The sequence below is a fragment of the Patella vulgata genome, chromosome 3 (assembly GCF_932274485.2).
Source record: "Patella vulgata chromosome 3, xgPatVulg1.2, whole genome shotgun sequence".
Taxonomy (NCBI): domain Eukaryota; kingdom Metazoa; phylum Mollusca; class Gastropoda; family Patellidae; genus Patella; species Patella vulgata.
In genome coordinates this window covers 46,588,954-46,608,519 of record NC_065881.2, presented here as the reverse complement: position 1 = coordinate 46,608,519, position 19,566 = coordinate 46,588,954, and the positions used below count along the sequence as shown (strand labels likewise).

At 34.1% G+C, this 19,566-nt stretch overlaps 1 protein-coding gene across 1 annotated transcript; it reads right to left on the bottom strand.

Moving 5' to 3' along the window:
- Nucleotides 1–1,067: 1,067 nt before the first annotated feature.
- On the bottom strand, nucleotides 1,068–19,509 carry LOC126816354 (tetratricopeptide repeat protein 23). Its single transcript, XM_056100023.1, has 13 exons — nucleotides 19,375–19,509; nucleotides 18,333–18,467; nucleotides 14,645–14,846; nucleotides 12,349–12,472; nucleotides 11,874–12,030; nucleotides 11,481–11,606; nucleotides 8,524–8,650; nucleotides 8,084–8,166; nucleotides 5,229–5,314; nucleotides 4,514–4,641; nucleotides 4,216–4,365; nucleotides 3,132–3,214; nucleotides 1,068–2,184 (listed from the first exon to the last, which is right to left on the bottom strand). Exons 2-13 carry the CDS (start codon nucleotides 18,452–18,454, stop codon nucleotides 2,070–2,072), a joined length of 1,503 nt encoding a protein of 500 aa, XP_055955998.1. The 5' UTR covers nucleotides 18,455–18,467; nucleotides 19,375–19,509; the 3' UTR covers nucleotides 1,068–2,069.
- Nucleotides 19,510–19,566: the final 57 nt, after the last annotated feature.

Sequence of the window (19,566 nt, the reverse complement as noted above, 5' to 3'; positions counted from 1 at the left end):
TCAGGCTTTTAGATTTAAGTTTCTCGGACCCTTCAAATTTTCAAGCCTGAGCGGGGGTCCGGACCCCCTGCCCCCCCCCCCCCCACTGGATCCGCGCCTGTAATCTGTCCATCTCTTGCAAAATGTGGGCGTATCTTGCCTGGTAACCGCTGGTTATTGATTAAGTCAAAAGTTACATCTATCTGATATTACACTACATGTTATAATCTATGAGGAATGTAGGAATTATGGCCTTGTAATTATCCCAGACATCAACTTTACGTACACGTGTCAATACACCCTATGACATGTCGAGGTACATGTAAAATTGTCTCATTGTTTAGTATCTTTTTGTAGAGATTGGAAATTAATTTTCATATTCAAAATCATATTTTATACGCCACACGAGGATTAAGGGGATAATATTTTGATTTAATTTTGTTATAATCAATAACCGGTACTAATGAATTTTAAAATTCAGTTGCACAAGATGCAGAGCTCTTTATCTGGCCCCAGCCTATAATATCCCTTGCTTTCAGATTAAGGAACAGATGCCTCAGACAGCCAATCTGAGGACTAGAACAAGAAGGGAGGATATCTGGGCCCTTCACCAATAAAACTTTGATAATTACATGGTGTCGATGAGATTTAGAGTGATTTCAACTCCATATATAAGAAAGAAAAGAAAAGAAATTGGTACTTTGATCACAACTTTTGCCTTTATGGCACTGATGATTTATGGGATGGCACAAGAATCATACAGTCTTAGTCTTTTTCCCCATGATAATAATTTTTTATTTCAGAGAAATATTTGAGTTTGACTTCAGTGCATTAATAAGCTACATGTATTATTTTTAATATATATTAACATACTAGATATAGCATATATATCAAGTTTTATCAAAATTGGATACAAAATTCTGCATTTATTGTATTACCAAGCTGTTTTTGAGTACAGTAATTCTACAAATTACTGGTACAAAAAAACTGTGTTCAAATTCAAACTCCTCCAGGACCTATAATGCATATTGCATACTCTAGTAGTGAATCGGAGATATACAAGTAGGGGATTAGAAAACCTATAAAGGTAAGCTTATAATTTATTTTTAAGGAAGAAAATATTCATATAATTTTTAATTTATGTATTACATTTATTTCAAATACATTTGTGTACTTTTCTTGTTACGTAAAAATGGAATGACATTGTAATTTATCACATTCTAACAATTAAGTGTTTTCTTAAATGCTATAGCCTCCATAAAAATACATTATTTAACAATATACATCTACATACACATATATTACAATTAAAAGTAATTATGTTTAAATTAAATAAATAAATTATATCACAGAAAAACATTTGTTTAAATCTCACCAATTTAATCAGACATGAGTTGCCAGGCAACAACTCTCTTGTCCAGATCTAATAAAAACTTTGTTACAATTTCAATGTTATGCAATGCCTTTATTTAGCTCACATTCAGGTATTTTAAAGGTATTATGACACAATAAAGAACCAATACATATTCTCAGGCAAAATTAACAGGCATTAATTAGATATGTTTCAGACAAAAGTTCTATTGTTGTACATTTTTCATCAATAAATTTGGTCAGCAATTGTACAGCAATCCTTATCTTAAAGGTTCCTACATGTCTATGATGAAAGGCATATAACCATACCTTTTTGATAGATGTTAATAATCTAATTAAATTTGGTACGTTAAATTTTGTTTTGTTTATTTATATGATTCAAGTCTGATCTACTTTCCACCACAAATGAGTTCAGTAAGTAAGTATTGTTTGTATCGCTAAACCGACCACCATATATAGACACATCTTACCATAATTTCTCACAAAATTTGATTAGTCGAGTCAGTTCACGTGATCTTCTGAATTCCCGCTTCAAAGAAAATATGTCAGATTATCAAACGTTACCCGAGTACCACATTAAATGAAATTAAACAAATTGCAATTGACATCTGATATTTACAATGTCAATGTACTTACGTTTTAGCTTTATCTATATGTACACTACTGGACAATTTGTAATAATTTAAATTTGTTTCAAAATATAAAAAACAACATTTGATTCACTGTGGTTTAAAACCTATAGGTTGATTTGTGTTAACTACACTGTTAAATCTAGGTCTTTTCTGTAATTCATCAGCTTTGTCTAATACAAATTTTGATGACATACCAGGACTCCTAAAATAAGCAAAATATTCTATTTGAGTTTATTACATTATAAGCAATAAAATGTAAATCATTTGTAGTACAAATAAATATAAGCCCACTTTCATTTATTTTTCTTGTTATTATAATAGTACTGATAGTGTTATATCAGGTCTGGAAAGATAGCCACGCAAAGCATGGATATTGAGCAAATTTGGTAAGGATTCAGAATCCTTGAAGAAATCTAATATGTTAAAAACCTGACCTCTATGGTGATCACACTTTTTTGGCAAAAAGGGATAGCACAGGAATAAAAGGCAGCGGATTATGAATATCAATTTGGATCGATGACCCCAATACTTAAATCAAATTTTTTGAAAGAGGACATAACTCCAGAACAGAAAGGCACGGAAAGCTGAATATAGATAGGGTACATCCTCTCACGTTCAAAAGAATCCGTCGAAAACTATAGCTTTTATCGCGTTTACAAGGTTTTCAGAAAAGGAGGTATAACTCTGAAACGAAAAGTTACGCAACACTGAAAGTCAAAAAGGTTTATTCTCTCATGACCTCAATGCTTCTCGCCAAATTTGAAAACAATCTGTTAAAAACTATAGCCCCTATTGCATTCACAAGGTTTTCAGCAAAGGAGGATAACTCCAGAACAGAAAGTCACAGATGGCTGAAAATTGATACGGTTCATTCTCTCATGACCTCAATACTTCCCACCACATTTGAAAACAATCTGTTAAAAACTATAGAATCTATTGTGTTAACAAGGTTTTTGGCAATAGGGGAATAACTCTGGAACGGAAAGTTTCACAACACTGAAAATCATCTAGCATGTTTTACTTTAGTGAAAGAAGAAATACGGTGTTATCACAGTTATAATTATCGATGTACACAAATATACGTATACAGAATATTTAGTATAATTTTCAGAAAATAATATGAGTTTCTTGGCAATTTGAAATACTTACGACATCAGTATTTCCATTGTTTTTAGAGATTCTTTCGTCTTTTTATGATTTTTTCCTAACACCAAAGTTTCAATACCATAACACTGTAATCAAATAGGAAAGTTATTCAACTCAATAAAGAAATTTGAAATATAGACGGGGCACTTGTCCACCAGCAACAAAGTCGTCTGTCAATCTAAAATCATTGTCAACAAATACCACAGAGCAAGTTTTAAAAACTCTATAATCAACTAGCTGTTCTAAAATATATAAGTCAAAATATGAACTGTAAATAACTTGGCCATTATACATTTGAAAATTTACAATATAAAATTTGTTTAATTCAATAGGATTCTTCCTTATACTCTAGAGAGAGAGAGAGAGAAAGAGAGAGAGAGAGAGAGGGATGGGGTTTATTGTCCACTCGACACAAACGAGGCTATTTCAGGACTAACATATGGTTCAATTTTATTTCAATAATTCACTAATGCTTATGGGTCTTAAGCAGTGGGAGGAAACCAGACATAGTTGACAGTATAATATGTCCACAGTGGATGTGGATGTATAATGATAAACTAATGTCATCATAGGTCTCAAGATTATCAGGGACAAATTATGTGTAAATCAAATTTCTAGTATAGAAGACACAAGGTATTTTCAAGGGTTTTCAAAGTTATTGATTTCTTAATGTTTATCCCAAAATAGAGACCCATTTGTGTAATTTTAATTCTCACATAATGACTATATAAATCTTAATCTCAACCAGACTTGAGAAAAACTTATAAATCGAATTTACACAGTTGGCCAGTGAGGTCTCTAATGTTGCTTTGTGTACTGTATTAAATGGATAGGACTTTATCTACTGTGACAGATATCTTTGTTTGCCCTATTCTTAGAATAAGTAATTGGTAACATATTGACATTAATACATTCATCTCAGGCTCTTCTCACCCAAGGGAATTTACTCAGACGAAATACATTTGTACATTGCTTTTGAAATCTCTGGAGAAAGTAAATGATTAGAATTAAATTAGTCCACAATAAATACATACAATGGTTCTTTAATAGATATCAGCTCCTAAATGTACATTAAATATAAACTGACCTTTTTGTAAGCCTTAAGAGCTTTCTCTAAATTGCCCTGAGATAAGTGGACTGATGCCATTAGTTTATATGTGTCAGACACAGACTCCGAGTAATCTCCAAACACTTCACTTTTGGGATTTATACTGGATTTCAGTATACTCATTGCCTCCTGAAAAAGATTATTTAAGAAATAAAAACAAATTCCAATTATCCTAATAAAATCTAAAATATCAACAGAATGTATTAAAATGGTCAATTTCAACAAATGATTCATTGTACTGAATCCAATTATTAAATTAGATTTATATCTGAGTTACCTCTTGATTGTCTGTCCTAATCAGTAGACGGGCAAGCTCATCTTGAACTTCTAATGTTTTTGCATGATGTGGTCCATACACTATAGTACAGTTGGCAACACATTCATTTAGATAACTTTTAGCAGAATCTATAAGAAATAAACAAATTTTATATGTAATTGACCAAATACAGCCATATTAATCAACTTATTAAGAGGGATGTTTGTTATATATATGCATCGCTGTTCATCCATCCATCTGTTCATGATTCTTGTCAACACTCTCTATAGATTTGATTTTGGGAAAATTGAAACAAAACTGCCTGGCAAAATGGCCACTCTTTGTACGCAAATTGTGTGAAAGTATGTAATACGAAGGTTGAAGACTCTCTAGAGGTCAAATTTTTTATCTGATTTAGATAAAACTTAAAATATATCTTTATATCCCAATGATCTCAGTCCCTTTCGAATATTTGTGCATGTAAGACCATAACTTTCTGGATTATGGCCCCGCATTGTACGAAAAATCGCTTTTGTTTGAAGCTTGTTCTCTATCCATCTCTTGCAAAATGTTGGCGTATCTTGATGGTTGGTAATTGTCAAAGTCTACGGCTATTTTTAGTATATTATATGAAATTAATTACATTTATTTTCTTGTTATCATTCCAGGAATCATAATAAACTGTACTAACTAGATGCAAAAAAAAAAAGAAGTGAATTGCAAGTAGTAGTTTTACCTTCTGCCTCATCTTGGCCAGTATTAGCATAAGCTTGAGCTAGAGATAAAGCAGTATCAACAGACTGCATACTTCCATCTTTATAACTAGAATTAACAAAATATTACTTAAATATAACAGAAATATGTTTTCACATAAATACAGTTTAAGCTAAAGAACAGTGGCGTTCATCAGATTGTATTGTGTTATGAATGAGAAATGGTCAAATATGAACAGAACAAATAATATAACATTCCCATTGCTTCAAGAACATACCCTAAATGGTTTTATTTGTTTGGAATCTGGTAAACTTAAAACCGATCAGGTGTTATTTTCTGTGATTACAATAATAATATAAGTTAAAACATAGATATGACATCACCCTTTGATGTTTTTAACCATTATATAGGAGAATGTACGCTTTTCTTAAACAATCGTCTATTATTTATAAAACTGTCCATTATTTTCAATAAATAATGGACAGTTTTATAAATAATAGATAATAGACGATTGTTTAAGAAAATACCAATAGTAGACACGTATCTGAAAAATGAACATGTATTTTGGGATAATTTATTCTCTGAACAAATTAAATTACAAAAAATCAAATTACTTTAAAACCTCATAGTTACTGAAATGTCACATGGCCGAATGTTGATTTCACGTGTTTGTCTACATAAAGAATTCCACTTAAATCCGTCCGTTATATGTCACTTCTCCGTTTAATAGTACGTTTGGCACTAGATCGATGATACGTTTCTATACGCCCACATTTTCACACCTTCTTTGTGGACACTCTACAGGTCATAACTTGAAATATAGGTTTATATCCCAAACATCTCGTTTTCTTTCAATATTGGCTTGTATGAGATCGTAACTTCATGGATTATAACCCCTGAATGTACACTCTAGAGGTCACAATTATTAGCCCATTTTGATGAAACTGAACCCAAAGATCTCGATTCCTTGCAATATTGGCGCATATCGGACCGTAACTTCCTGGATTATGGCCCCGGATTGAACACAAAAACGTGTTTTGAGCCTGTGGAACTATGCAGGTCACAATTTCTATCCGATTATAAAAAAAACGTTCAAATATATCACCGTTACACCATAATGACAGTTGAGTTTGAATTTCGTGAATTGGTTTGTCCCTTTGATACTGTGTCACTGTCACTTATATCAGAGTATATATTAAATTTTAAATCAAAATTGGGACGGCCAGTACCCTCCATATTAACCACAGTATTAAGAAAATTATCAATATCTAAATCATTCTCGTGAGCAGCCTTTCCATCACAACTTTTGACGGCTATTATCCCCCATATCAAGAACATCACAATTTTTACGGCTATTCTCTTCCATATCGAGTACATTACCAATGTAACAAGCCAACAGTGAGGCTGATGTCCCCCGCCGAAATAGGAAAATAATTAGAGGACACATATAAATTTATCACAAATTATCTTTTACAAAGTATTGAACAATCAAACAGTATATCTTTACTTATAGTCTAACAATCAAAGTAGGAGAGTTATTGTTTTCCAAAGTCTCGACCAATCAAATTGCGTATCGCTCTGCTTACCCTGAGCAGAAAATGCTCATTATCAAACTTAGTCAAGGTATTACTGTAATGAAACTATACACCAAGTTTCATCAATCTCACTTAATTAGAACTAAAGTTATCGTGTCCCAAAGCATCAACCAATCAAATTGCTTATCTCTGCTTACCCTAAGCGGAAAATGCTCATCTTCGAACTCCATCAAGGCATTGACCTAATCAACACATACACCAAGTTTGAACATTCTAGCTCAATTAGGAAGAGAGTTATCGTGCCCCAAAGTATCAACCAATCAAATTGCTTATCTCTGCTTACCCTAAGCGGAAAATGCTCATCTTCGAACTCCATCAAGGCATTGACCTAATAAACACATACACCAAGTTTGAACATTCTAGCTCAATTAAAAGTTATCGTGTCCCAAAGCATCAACCAATCAAATTGCTTATCTCTGCTTACCCTAAGCGGAAAATGCTCATCTTCGAACTCCATCAAGGCATTGACCTAATCAACACATACACCAAGTTTGAACATTCTAGCCCAATTAGGAAGAGAGTTATCATGTCCCAAAGCATCAACCAATCAAATTGCTTATCTCTGCTTACCCTAAGCGGAAAATGCTCATCTTCGAACTCCATCAAGGCATTGACCTAATAAACACATACACCAAGTTTGAACATTCTAGCTCAATTAGGAAGAGAGTTATTGTGTCCCAAAAAGTGTGACGGACAGACAGACGGACGGACAGACGGACAGACAGACGGACAGACAGACGGACAGACAGACGGACGAACCCATTTTAATAGTCCCCTGCTTTCTTCGAAAGGCGGGGGACAATCAGTAGCCAAATGCTTATCACATATATTCTCATTATTAATATTTGTTTTCGACTGTGTTGTAAACATGTCGTCTTCATGTAGAATATTTTGGACTGTCTGTGTATGCTTGCATTGTATGACTAGAGTGTTTTGTCACATGCATTCATGAGCATGTGCATGTTGTTTTAAGAATATATCCATTATTTTATGGCTTGTTGTTTTAGAAAAATATCCATTATTTGTATCTCTATGGTGCTATGTTTTAAGTTTGATAATAGCCTCAGACTGTCCATTATGTAAATACAAAGAAAAACTTCGGGGCTAATGCCCCTCAGTTGTTCTTTCAATTTACATAATGGACAGTCTTCAGCCATTATCCATCACGGATAATAGTAGTTTTAAAATTTTTTGAAGACTAGTAGTTTTAAATGTTAACTTTCTCAAGATATTAGAAATATTTTTTTATCATTATTCACTCTTACATTTAATTGATACTTACTGACTTGATGCTATAGAATGTGCTTGTAGAAACTGTTCTATAGCCTTATCATGATTGGCATGTCGACCTTTACTTTGTTCTAAGTCCTGGGTGGTCAAGGAAATTAAAAGCAACAGCAATAAGTTGACCTTCCATAAACAAGTAAAATATATGCATTTTCTGACAAAAATGGACACATTAAACTAGTGGAACATGTCTAAACAGACAAAAAGTACAACTTAACCCTCTCCAACCATATGAATCTCTAAAAGTATATTTTGGAGTAACTTTTGGTATTTCTATCGAAAGGATGGGGTAAATTTGACTTTTCAAATCAGATAAATTTGGTACCTTTCCAAATCTACCCTTAATTGTGGTACTGTTAACAAGACAATAGGACGACATTTAATAAACATACAAATATAGTTTCACAGTTTACAAATTTTCAAAATAAAGGATATTCTTCCATATTCCTGATAAACAGGTATTAACTGTAAGGCATCTTCACCATATCTTATTTTCATAAGTTCTAATGTTTTATCATAATCAGCACTAGCTAGAGCATACTTCTTCTGTTTACCATGTAACCTGTCCAAAATGAAACAAAAAATCAAAATCAATTTCCTTCCAAAAATAGGGCCACAGTGGTTGTGTGGTTAAGACCCTGGTCACATAAATAGAACGTTCCAGAATCGAATCCCATCATGAACTGCAAGAACCTTCAATTTTGAAGCCTGGTCTTCATTTGTCAGAAGAGGCTCTAGCTTGCCAAGCTGACAAGGAAAGTGTGTCTAGTTATTTGATTGTGAAAAAAATCTGAAGTCTTCTAGACAAATAAAAGAACACTTAAAAGATGCCATGGCATGTGTGAATTGGGAAAAGTAACTAGTGATGGTCCAATAATCAGTTTCAACATCGGTAATTGACAGATAAGTGGCCCATCGGGAGAAATCGGTATCAGTCGATACACGGCCATTTTGCTGATACTGTTCAAAACGACTTGGTATACCTTTAAAATATTATCCGAGTTGAGAACAAATCATTATTTTGCTTGACACACGGTACATCTAAATAGCCACCCGCACGGCAACCGAAATAAATTTTTTATATATCGGTTGCCGTGTGCATTGCTATTTAGACGTACCGGTAATATAAGACTCTCATAGGGGCCGTAAAAAGGAGGGAATAAACAGTACAAAATCCTTACCGGCCTCCATTATTTTTCAAATCCTTATTCACACACTGTTTGAATGTGATTTTTTTAGAATACCATTAACGTACAACAGTCCACCCGATAAAACTTTTGATTGGAATAGGTAATAAGCCAATTGCATGATGATCAAAATCATAGAATTGGAGAACACAGTCAGTACGTCGCGGATCTGATCTGTTTTCAATGCATGCTGATATTACAAGATCACAAACTAGAACAATACCTAATAAGGCTATTGAATTTTTTATTTAAATTGTTTCTGATAAGTAATAACAAATTTATTAACCATGAAATAAACAAAAGTCCTCACAATAGTTATTTGTCTATCATGATTCACGATAATAAAACTAAAGCTGTCAACAATGGCTTATCATTGCATAATGTACTGGTATATGAAGTGTTGCAAGTCTTACATTCAGCCTTACTTTTGCTTGACACACGGTACATCTAAATAGCCACCCGCACGGCAACCGAAATAAATTTTTTATATATCGGTTGCCGTGTGCATTGCTATTTAGACGTACCGGTAATATAAGACTCTCATAGGGGCCGTAAAAAGGAGGGAATAAACAGTACAAAATCCTTACCGGCCTCCATTATTTTTCAAATCCTTATTCACACACTGTTTGAATGTGATTTTTTTAGAATACCATTAACGTACAACAGTCCACCCGATAAAACTTTTGATTGGAATAGGTAATAAGCCAATTGCATGATGATCAAAATCATAGAATTGGAGAACACAGTCAGTACGTCGCGGATCTGATCTGTTTTCAATGCATGCTGATATTACAAGATCACAAACTAGAACAATACCTAATAAGGCTATTGAATTTTTTATTTAAATTGTTTCTGATAAGTAATAACAAATTTATTAACCATGAAATAAACAAAAGTCCTCACAATAGTTATTTGTCTATCATGATTCACGATAATAAAACTAAAGCTGTCAACAATGGTTTATCATTGCATAACGTACTGGTATATGAAGTGTTGCAAGTCTTACATTCAGCCTTACTTTGATCCCTGCACTTATCGGGAAATTGTTCCAAATCTTACTACTTCGTGACATTTTTTCCTTCGTTTTACCTAGTTCACTGCTGTTATTGTCTGCACACTATCATAATGAGTATAACTTTTGGATAAGGTGGGAAAATATCACATGGTTTACGCCTGATTGGAATGAAGGATGAAAGGGGGGGGGGGGATATTCTTTTGATGACACGTGATAATTGTCAGACATTCCGACTTTTAGATGCCGATAAAAATTAAAAATTAATTTAGTGATTTGTATTGTTATGCTAGGTTACTTTAAATTTTTTTACATAATTTGTATCAACAAATAATAAATCATAATATTGATCATACTTTATTAATTAATAAAATTACCTACAAATTAATTCCCATTAGATGTTTTATTTTTAATTATAGTTCTAGAAATGGCAGGAGAATGTCACTTGATTGCCCCTGTTGACAGACAGGTCAGGAAGCTATCACTTTGATGTATCATTCATTACAGCATGAACCATTCTGACATCTATTATAGACATACAGGTGCTGATCACTTTTGGGAATTAAATCGTAATCAACACTTAAAATATGATAATCGCGACTTTATTAATTAATGATACAGAAAATAATTAAGTTCATAAAAGATGGGGTGTATTTTGGATTGTGTAAGAAGCCTGACACAGCGTTCGTGTTTGAATCCACGGTAAAATAGTACCATACGTTTCCCGACTAACAATCACATAGATTATCATGCCATTCGAGATATTTTAATGGGTAATAGTTTTATATCCACCACTGTCGGTAATTGTATCTGTATCACCCGATATATTTCGCTGTCAATATCTGATATTGGTAAAACCGATAGGTGCCATATCAGACCATCACTACATGTAACCAAAACAAATTACCGTGTGAATAGTGTGATAGTCTCAAAAAAAGTTAAAGTGTAAACAAGTCATTAAACTCCACTTCTTATATTTAATTCCAAAAGTCATCAATATTAATACAGAGACATGGTCATCTTGGAACTAACATGGTAATATCATTCGTTTATTAAACTGCATGCTCTTTAACAATAGAGGTAACAGGGGAGAAAACCCAAGAAGTTGGACAAGTGTTTCTACTCCTTCTCACATTCGGCCAACCAACCCTTCAGATATTATTTACACGGGCATAGTTCAAAAGTAAGTTTACCTTGCACTGGCTAGTGATAAATTTTGATTAATTTCATCCATTTGATCAACAGTTACACAACTTAATATACTTCTTTCTTCAGCTATTCTGTTAGACTTAGTTAATGCCTGTTCAGCTTCATTATATGTAAATACCGTTATGGATGCATAATTAGATACATAGATAGACTATAAATTTTTATATAAACAAGTCTTCTTGACACATAAATTCATCAGAGAGCTTCTAGCTGACAGAATATGTAAATTCCCTCCTCCACCCCCCCCCCCCCCACACAAAAAAACAACCCCAAAACAACATAATACAACAACTACACTGATAGTATGTATGTACATAGACATCAAAACAAACTCTTTACCGGTCTATTGAATTTCTTGTGTGTTTTATAAAGGATATTTTTTCATACTTGTATAGGTTTTTCCAAGTGTATAGTAAATTCTTGTCAGAACATGATAAATGTCTGCTTTTTCCTCCTGGGTACTAGTTGTGTGAATTCCATGTAACATCACATTCTTAGCATTTTCAGAATGATATTCTGCTTGAGCTGTGTAATCTGAAATTACATTAAACAAATGAATAGTGTGGCCTCAGCATTAATCCCAAAATAAATAGATGATCATCATAAATCGCTGGTCTAGAAGTAGTACATTTATGATTTTTGTAAAGCATCAAGCAATCAAATTACTTATCACTATGTTTAACCTGAGCAGAAAATGCCCTTTAGTCAAGGTATGGATCTAATGAAACTACACGTATACACCAAGTTTCACCACTCTCACTCAATTAGATTCAAAATTATTGTGTTTCCAAAAAGAACCCCCAAAACATAGTCTAATTTTAATTACCGATGAAATGTAATTAATGAACTTACCCTTCAATTCAAGATAGGCTTCTGCTAAATTAACATGACTCTCAGCATATTTCCAGTGATTATTACCATAAACTATTCTTGATAAAGCCAAACATTTTGTATACTCATGTATTGCTTTATCAGCCTGTAAGACATCAAGATTAAAGATAAATAAACTACAAATATTAACCACAAAAGAGAGATTAGTTGCCAAGAAACTAAACATACACCTACAGCAGCTAAGACGTCCGAGAGGTCCACAAAAGATGTTACATATTTATTTTTTTGTAGGTAATTTGAGCATTTATATAATACTAAAAACTGATCACTAGTAAAAACCTAATTGATTGTATCTTAAACTGTTTGAGTTATTGGAATTCATGTTATAATTTCAAATCAATCAGATAACTTTAGGCTCTAGAATGTCCACAAGTTCAAATTGATAAAGAGCCAGTATACTGAAAATCATCTCATGAACATGAACACTTTGTATAAAGTTAAAGTTAATCTGTGGATAAATTGAGCAATGAAGTAATTATGAATGAGTGACAGATTGACTAACAAAAGGATTGATGGATGGAGGCAACGACAAATTTCAATGTAGGCATATAAGAAAACTGAAGAATTTCATCTATTTAATGGGTCAAAATAACAATTTGACAGAAGAAGGTCAATTCTATTTGGCTTAAGAGCACACTGTGTTCAGATGTTGCTACTTTATTTGAACAGTTCAGATCTGAAGAAGGCTTTTTAATATTACTTAAAGATACATTATGGGAGATTTTTATAGAGAGTTGGCCATTCTTGCTATAACAGTTCAAAAGTAGATGATGAAAAAAGAATATATTGAAAATTTCAGTCAAATTACTTTATTCTGAACATAGTTATCATCGTTGTAATATTTGACTAGAAATGGTAGTGAAATGTGCCTTAACCTTGGCCGATCGTTTGATTGACAGGCGTTAACTCCACCTACATATCTCGATTATCAAGTAAAGTTTTCAATGGCATGCGGAAACGCTCTACAGCGGCCTCGCTAAGTACACTCTATCATTTAGCCTCGATCTAACTGACGTATTCTCATCAGGGTGCGCCATATTTGATTTAATCAATAAGTGAAATCCTATTTAAATCCGAGCTATAGCCGAGCCATCCGTGGGTCTACAGAGTTGATTTTGGGCTTGTTGTTTAACCCCTTAACTGCGTAGTTTTTAAAACATTAACTACCCCCTATTGCGTAATTAATTTGACGAAAAACGTCCTACACACGGTGAGTGGCAGTTGTCCAGGACGTTATATAACGCCCTACGCATTTAACGGGTTAAATAAAGATCTAATTTATTATTTCTATAACATCTGAAGCCTAAATTAAGACTTGCAACAATCAGATTTAGCTCTTGCATAATGTATGTTTAAATTTGCCCCTGCTCATTTGAGCCAATGTGAAAAAACACCACCTTGACAACATACCTACCAAATTTTGTCAAAATCCATTGAGCTGTTTTGTAGAAGTCAAAAATGTTAATTGTCTAAGTCAGACCGAGGAATGCTTGACCGAAGAGATAGCTGATTGCCCAATAATGTGGTAGAAATAGGAGACAACATCTTAATAATAAAATACTAACCAGGATAATGATATTTAGAATGTATTGTTGAAGGAGATGGCATTGTATTATTGTGGTCCTTTAAACATACATTATGCAAGAGCAAAATCTGATTATTGCAAGTCTTAATTTAGGCTTCAGATGTTATAGAAATTATACATTAGATCTTTATTTAAACAACAAGCCCAAAATCAATTCTGTAGACCCACGGATGGCTCGGCTACAGCTCGGATTTAAATAGGATTTCACTTATTGATTAATCCAAATATGGCGCACCCTGATGAGAATACGTCAGTTAGATCGAGGCTAAATGATAGAGTGTACTTAGCGAGGCCGCTGTAGAGCGTTTCCGCATGCCATTGAAAACTTTACTTGATAATCGAGATATGTAGGTGGAGTTAACGCCTGTCAATCAAACGATCGGCCAAGGTGAAGGCACATTTCACTACCATTTCTAGTCAAATATTACAACGATGATAACTATGTTCAGAATAAAGTAATTTGACTGAAATTTTCAATATATTCTTCTTTCATCATCTACTTTTGAACTGTTATAGCAAGAATGGCCAACTCTCTATAAAAATCTCCCATAATGTATCTTTAATGTAATTGGAAACTATTCTTTCAATAGTTTTATTATAGTGTTTAGTATTCTACAAAACAAAATAATTAGCTATTATTTGTCACTATGATATTTACATATGGAAACAAACCTTTTTATTAGCTGCTAGTTTTTTAGCTTTCAATATACAATTATGTAATTTTTGATCTGGTGGGGTCATATCAATGCTGATCTTTTTACCATTGACTGTCTTAACTTTTCGTCGGGGAGTATTTGTTCTATTTCTAGTTGGAGATGTAGGACTAGATCTATTTCTATTATCTTCATCAATATCTTCTTCATCTAATTCTGAACTGAAATTTAACGGGTTAATAATAATGAATCAATTGTTGTTGACCACTTTCATAAGAAATAAACTAAATATCTAGTAATAAGCTATCTTTTCATGATGGATATGATCTACACTTTATCAAGTAACAGTTTTAACCTGATGGAAATTTGAAAGATATTAAATGACCATGTGAAAAGCAACTAACATGAATAAAGTTTAGCATGTTAATATGCCCTACTTGTTTTTGGTTATCAGTAGCAGTAGCAGCCATATATAATTCATATTGAGGCATGTCAGTACAGTATTTGAGAAAGGGTAGAGCAGGATTATATGCCCTGTGAAGAATAATGGCACAGATGTAATACTATTTGGTAATGTAGATAAAGATGGGCGATTTGGTCAGTTATCCCTTTTAGCAGTGACTATAGTTTCGTTCTAATCGAACTCTTCAGACTGATTTATCTCACTTGGTGGGGTTCTATATATACTGTATGGAAAGCCCGGTGAGATTTCCCCGGGGTTTGAGTTTAGGCGGGGTTTAACGGGGTTTAACAGGGTTTGGGATTATACCGGGTAGTGAAGGTAGGAGTAGGGCCTAAGAAGTCCGGGTGGAGTTTAAGGCAGGGTAATATAGTTGACCAAAACTAGAAGGGGTGTGTATAGGAGAGTTAGCAGAAGGGAAGGGTCTAAGTGAGACCAAGGATAAAGGATTGAAAAGAGAAAAGGCATAGCGATAAAAAATAAGTTTATGAGGGTTTATTAATCATAACCCAAGCCCGAAATGATAGATGAATTAAACAGATCAGTGTCCGATAACTGGGATCTGAGAAAGGGGTCCTATCTATTAAGGTTGTTTCCAGCGGGACTTGGAAGAGTTGATCCAAGTGCGGATCTTTGTTTTTCCAAATGTCGCTCCTGCAATGAGGTTCGGGGAAGTTTCAAAATCCCAATTATTGAGGGAAGGAAATGGCTGCGACTGTGGCAGTCGAGCAGGTGGTGGTTGGGGTATCTTGTTCTAATTCTCCAATGGTGTTGTCTATGGCTATTTGGAGGGGGTCAGCTACCATGGCTGAGTTCTCGGCTTCTTCCAAAGGTCTGTTGCCTTTGCACCGGTGCTTCTGCAGATATTCTTTTCGTCTAAACTGGTTACCGCAGTCTCCACACCCGTAGAATGTTGGATGATGCCTTTCCCTGGCATGTCTCAGAAGGTGACTGAATCTTTTGGAATAAACTTTTCCACATTCGTGGCAGGCTTCTATCTTGTTTTGAAATGCGGTTGCTATGACGTCAAGTAGGCCATTGTGATGTAATGTTCGGGTAACATATACGTACAGGAGTAGGCCCTATATTAGAAATAGGGGATTAGTGCAGCCCCTGTGAGAGGGTTAGTAGGCTAAAAAATCCAAAGTTGGAGCACCCAGTGGAGGGTAAACAAAGGAAAAATGAGGGGGGTGCCCAAGTTCAGATTTTGTCATTGATACCGTATGGTTGAAAAGATTTCAATCTAATGATCCAATGAAGTTCTATGGTGCGTCTATTGGTTGTAGATTTCTGGAGGTCTGGATTGGTACCCAATTGTTTAATTATTTGGTATTCAAAGTTTCGACTAGAGTGGCTCGGTAGGTGGAAGTGGGAGGCAACTGGGGTGTCTCTTTTGTGGGTAATATCAGCATAATGTTCCTTCAGTCTAATTCGAACCAGTCTTTTTGTTTCACCAACGTATTGTTTTTGGCATAGGTTGCAAGTTAGTAAGTAGATAACATTTTGATGTGGCAAGTGTAATTGCTGTGGCAAGTGTAATTGCTATGGCAATTATAGGATTTGCCTGTTTTGCTAGAATAAAATGTTTTCTTTCCTTTTAACGTATTGCAATAATTGCATTGGTGATAGTTACAGGTGGATTCTAAATAATTGTAACTTTTCCTACTTACTTGAGGTAAGGGTGTGGGGTCTTTAATAGTTGCTGAAGTTAAAAGATCTTTTAGAGACGGGTTGCGTCTATAAGCTGTAAGGCAGAGTTGTGGAAAAACAGTCCGGCAATCTTTCGAACTATGGGGGATGTGCCAGTTACTCCTGATGATCTTGCTGATGTGGACCGAAGTTGGATTATAGTCCGTTATGAAAACTGGACGTTTGTTATCCTTCGGTGTGGTTTTTGTGTTTAGGAGGGTTTTCCTCTGAATATTATCGCATTTGTTTCGGTTTGATTGGATAGTATCTCTTGGGTAGCCCCGTTTGAGATAATACCAGGATGTCTGCATGTTTTTGGTAATCCGCTGGTTTAGAGCAGATATGTTTAAGTCTAAGAAATTGACTATACGGTCCCTTGTGTTTTATATGTGGTGGGTGACACGAAGTGTAGGATAAGTAAGAGTGTGTGTCTGTCGGTTTGCAGAATAGGTCAAATGTGAGTTTTTTTGTGTGGTGATCAAAGCTTACCATGGCGTCTCAACAGGACACATTATTCGTAGAGTGTTTGGCTGTGAATTTAATTGTTTTATGAAAACTGTTCATCAGCTGTAGGAAATCTTGTAGTTAAGAATATCCATGTGTCCAGATAAGGAAGATGTCATCTATAAACTGGACGAAGACTAGAGGTTTAAAACAAGCGAAGCTTGGGGCAACTTTAGTCCCCATGCTGGTGCCTCCTATATGGAGGTAATGTTTGTTGTTAAAAACAAAGTTGTTTTTGGTAAGTACTAGTTTGAGTAGTGCGATTAAGTATGTGAGTTGGATTCTTCAGTCTGGTTTGTTAGTAATGATACTTTTGGCTATGGCTCTAAGGCCTTCGTTGGTGGGGATGTTAGTATGCGAAATCGCATTAGGCAAATATTAAGTCCACCAGAGGACATGATTTATAATCTGATAAATACATGTTTTATTTTTCTCCATTGTCAAAATATTAGCTATGGTGTAAGTTTTTTTAAAAGTCAAATTAAATTGTTTATGAAATATTGTGAAATAACAGGACATGGGGTCTAAGGCCAAGGATAAATTCTATTGTCTAGAACACTTGTGTGATTGTGAGGACTATTCCATTGTCTATTTAAGGATAGTACCCACGTAATTAAGCCAATCATTATAATTAATTACGTCATATTTGGCCAATTAAATAACAGATAGTCGAAACCCAAGCATATACAACGCTAGATCTGTGCAACATAATTTCAGACATCAGGCAGATTCTTAGAAGAGAAGATGTAGCAAGTTCTCTCAGCAGACTCGCTATAGTGAGATTTCAGCGTGAAATTTAAAGAAAAGTTTTAATGGCTGAGATAAAATATATATATACACAACGTCAGTTCTAAGGAGAAAATAAGAAATGATCACAAGGCTAATAAAAATGGAGCAGAGGAGAGAGTGTATGTGTCACACGTTGGATGTGTGGGGAGTTTTGGGGTAAATTGTCTTTCCACATCTATCCAGCGACTCATAGAACTGCATCATATCATTTGATTTAGTTGCTGTACTGCATAGTGATACACAGATAGTGACAGTCTGTACTTACTTCGATTCAAATTCAGAATCATAATCTTCATCATCGTTATCACGGATCCCATTTCTAGAATTATTACGATTATTACTGATATCAACAACAGGTAATATTGGGTCTATTTCTCCATCAGACATATTGAAAACTAATCTGAAAAGTGAAATGGAAACTATTAAATCTGTATATTATATTAGTAAATCTTTGGCATACCACTTTATTTGATCTGCATATTAAACATACATTATGCAAGAGCTAAATCTGCCTATTAGTTAGACATTTATTAACAAAACAAGACCATAATCGACTCTCGATGGCATCGGATACTCAAGATTTTAACTAGATTAAACGGTTCGCCATTTAAAAATTTAATTTAAAAATGGGAAAGGGAGGCTAAGTCCTGATTATACCAGTGCCCTGGTTACCACTGTGCACACATTTTGTCAAAACTACAAACAATGATAACTTAGCTCAGAATGAAGTAATTTGAATGAAATTTGTCCTTTTCATGTTACCATATCTAGTTTGTCTAATTAGCCTAAATATGATAATTCTTTTATCGGACAACAATTCAAGGTATTATTATTAATCAAGCAGGAGCCTAAATGTATCAGTTATTATGTATAGGGCACATCAGTTCAGGAAATAAGGCACAGTAAAAGTAATGTCTCCTGAAAAAAAGTAATTTGATTTGTGAGACTTGATAACTTGATTGGAATTTTTTCCACAGAAAGGAGCAGATTATTCTGTTAAAAACAGTCAACAGTGTATTTGGATAGGCAAGTCGAAAGATAATTTAATTTAAAGGATGTGCTCTAGCTTAACAATCCGACCGAGTCGAATAGTAGTGTGAATGAATCTGAATATCATTATTATCTCATTTCTTCTAGAAAGTCAAGGCTTGAATTGAAAAGGAAAATCTCAAAATCCAATAAATTATTCTGATTCATGAGATTGACTTCATGAATCCATCAGCTGATTTTCAATCAGCGAATGAATTACTTATTTCATCATCCGTATTATAGTCAGTGATATTTTGGATAAGGTGTCAAGTCCTTACATATTGTAAGATTATTGTGATCCAAAAATACCCAGCAATTTTGTCAGAATCTTTGTTTACATCGGCAACCACCATAACACAACAGCGCCACCTGAGTTCGGAGTTTCGTATTTTATCTATATATTGTTCTTTACATATCTTTTATTATGGAAGAAAGTGGTTAAAGTACATAGGAAACATGTTTTATTAACG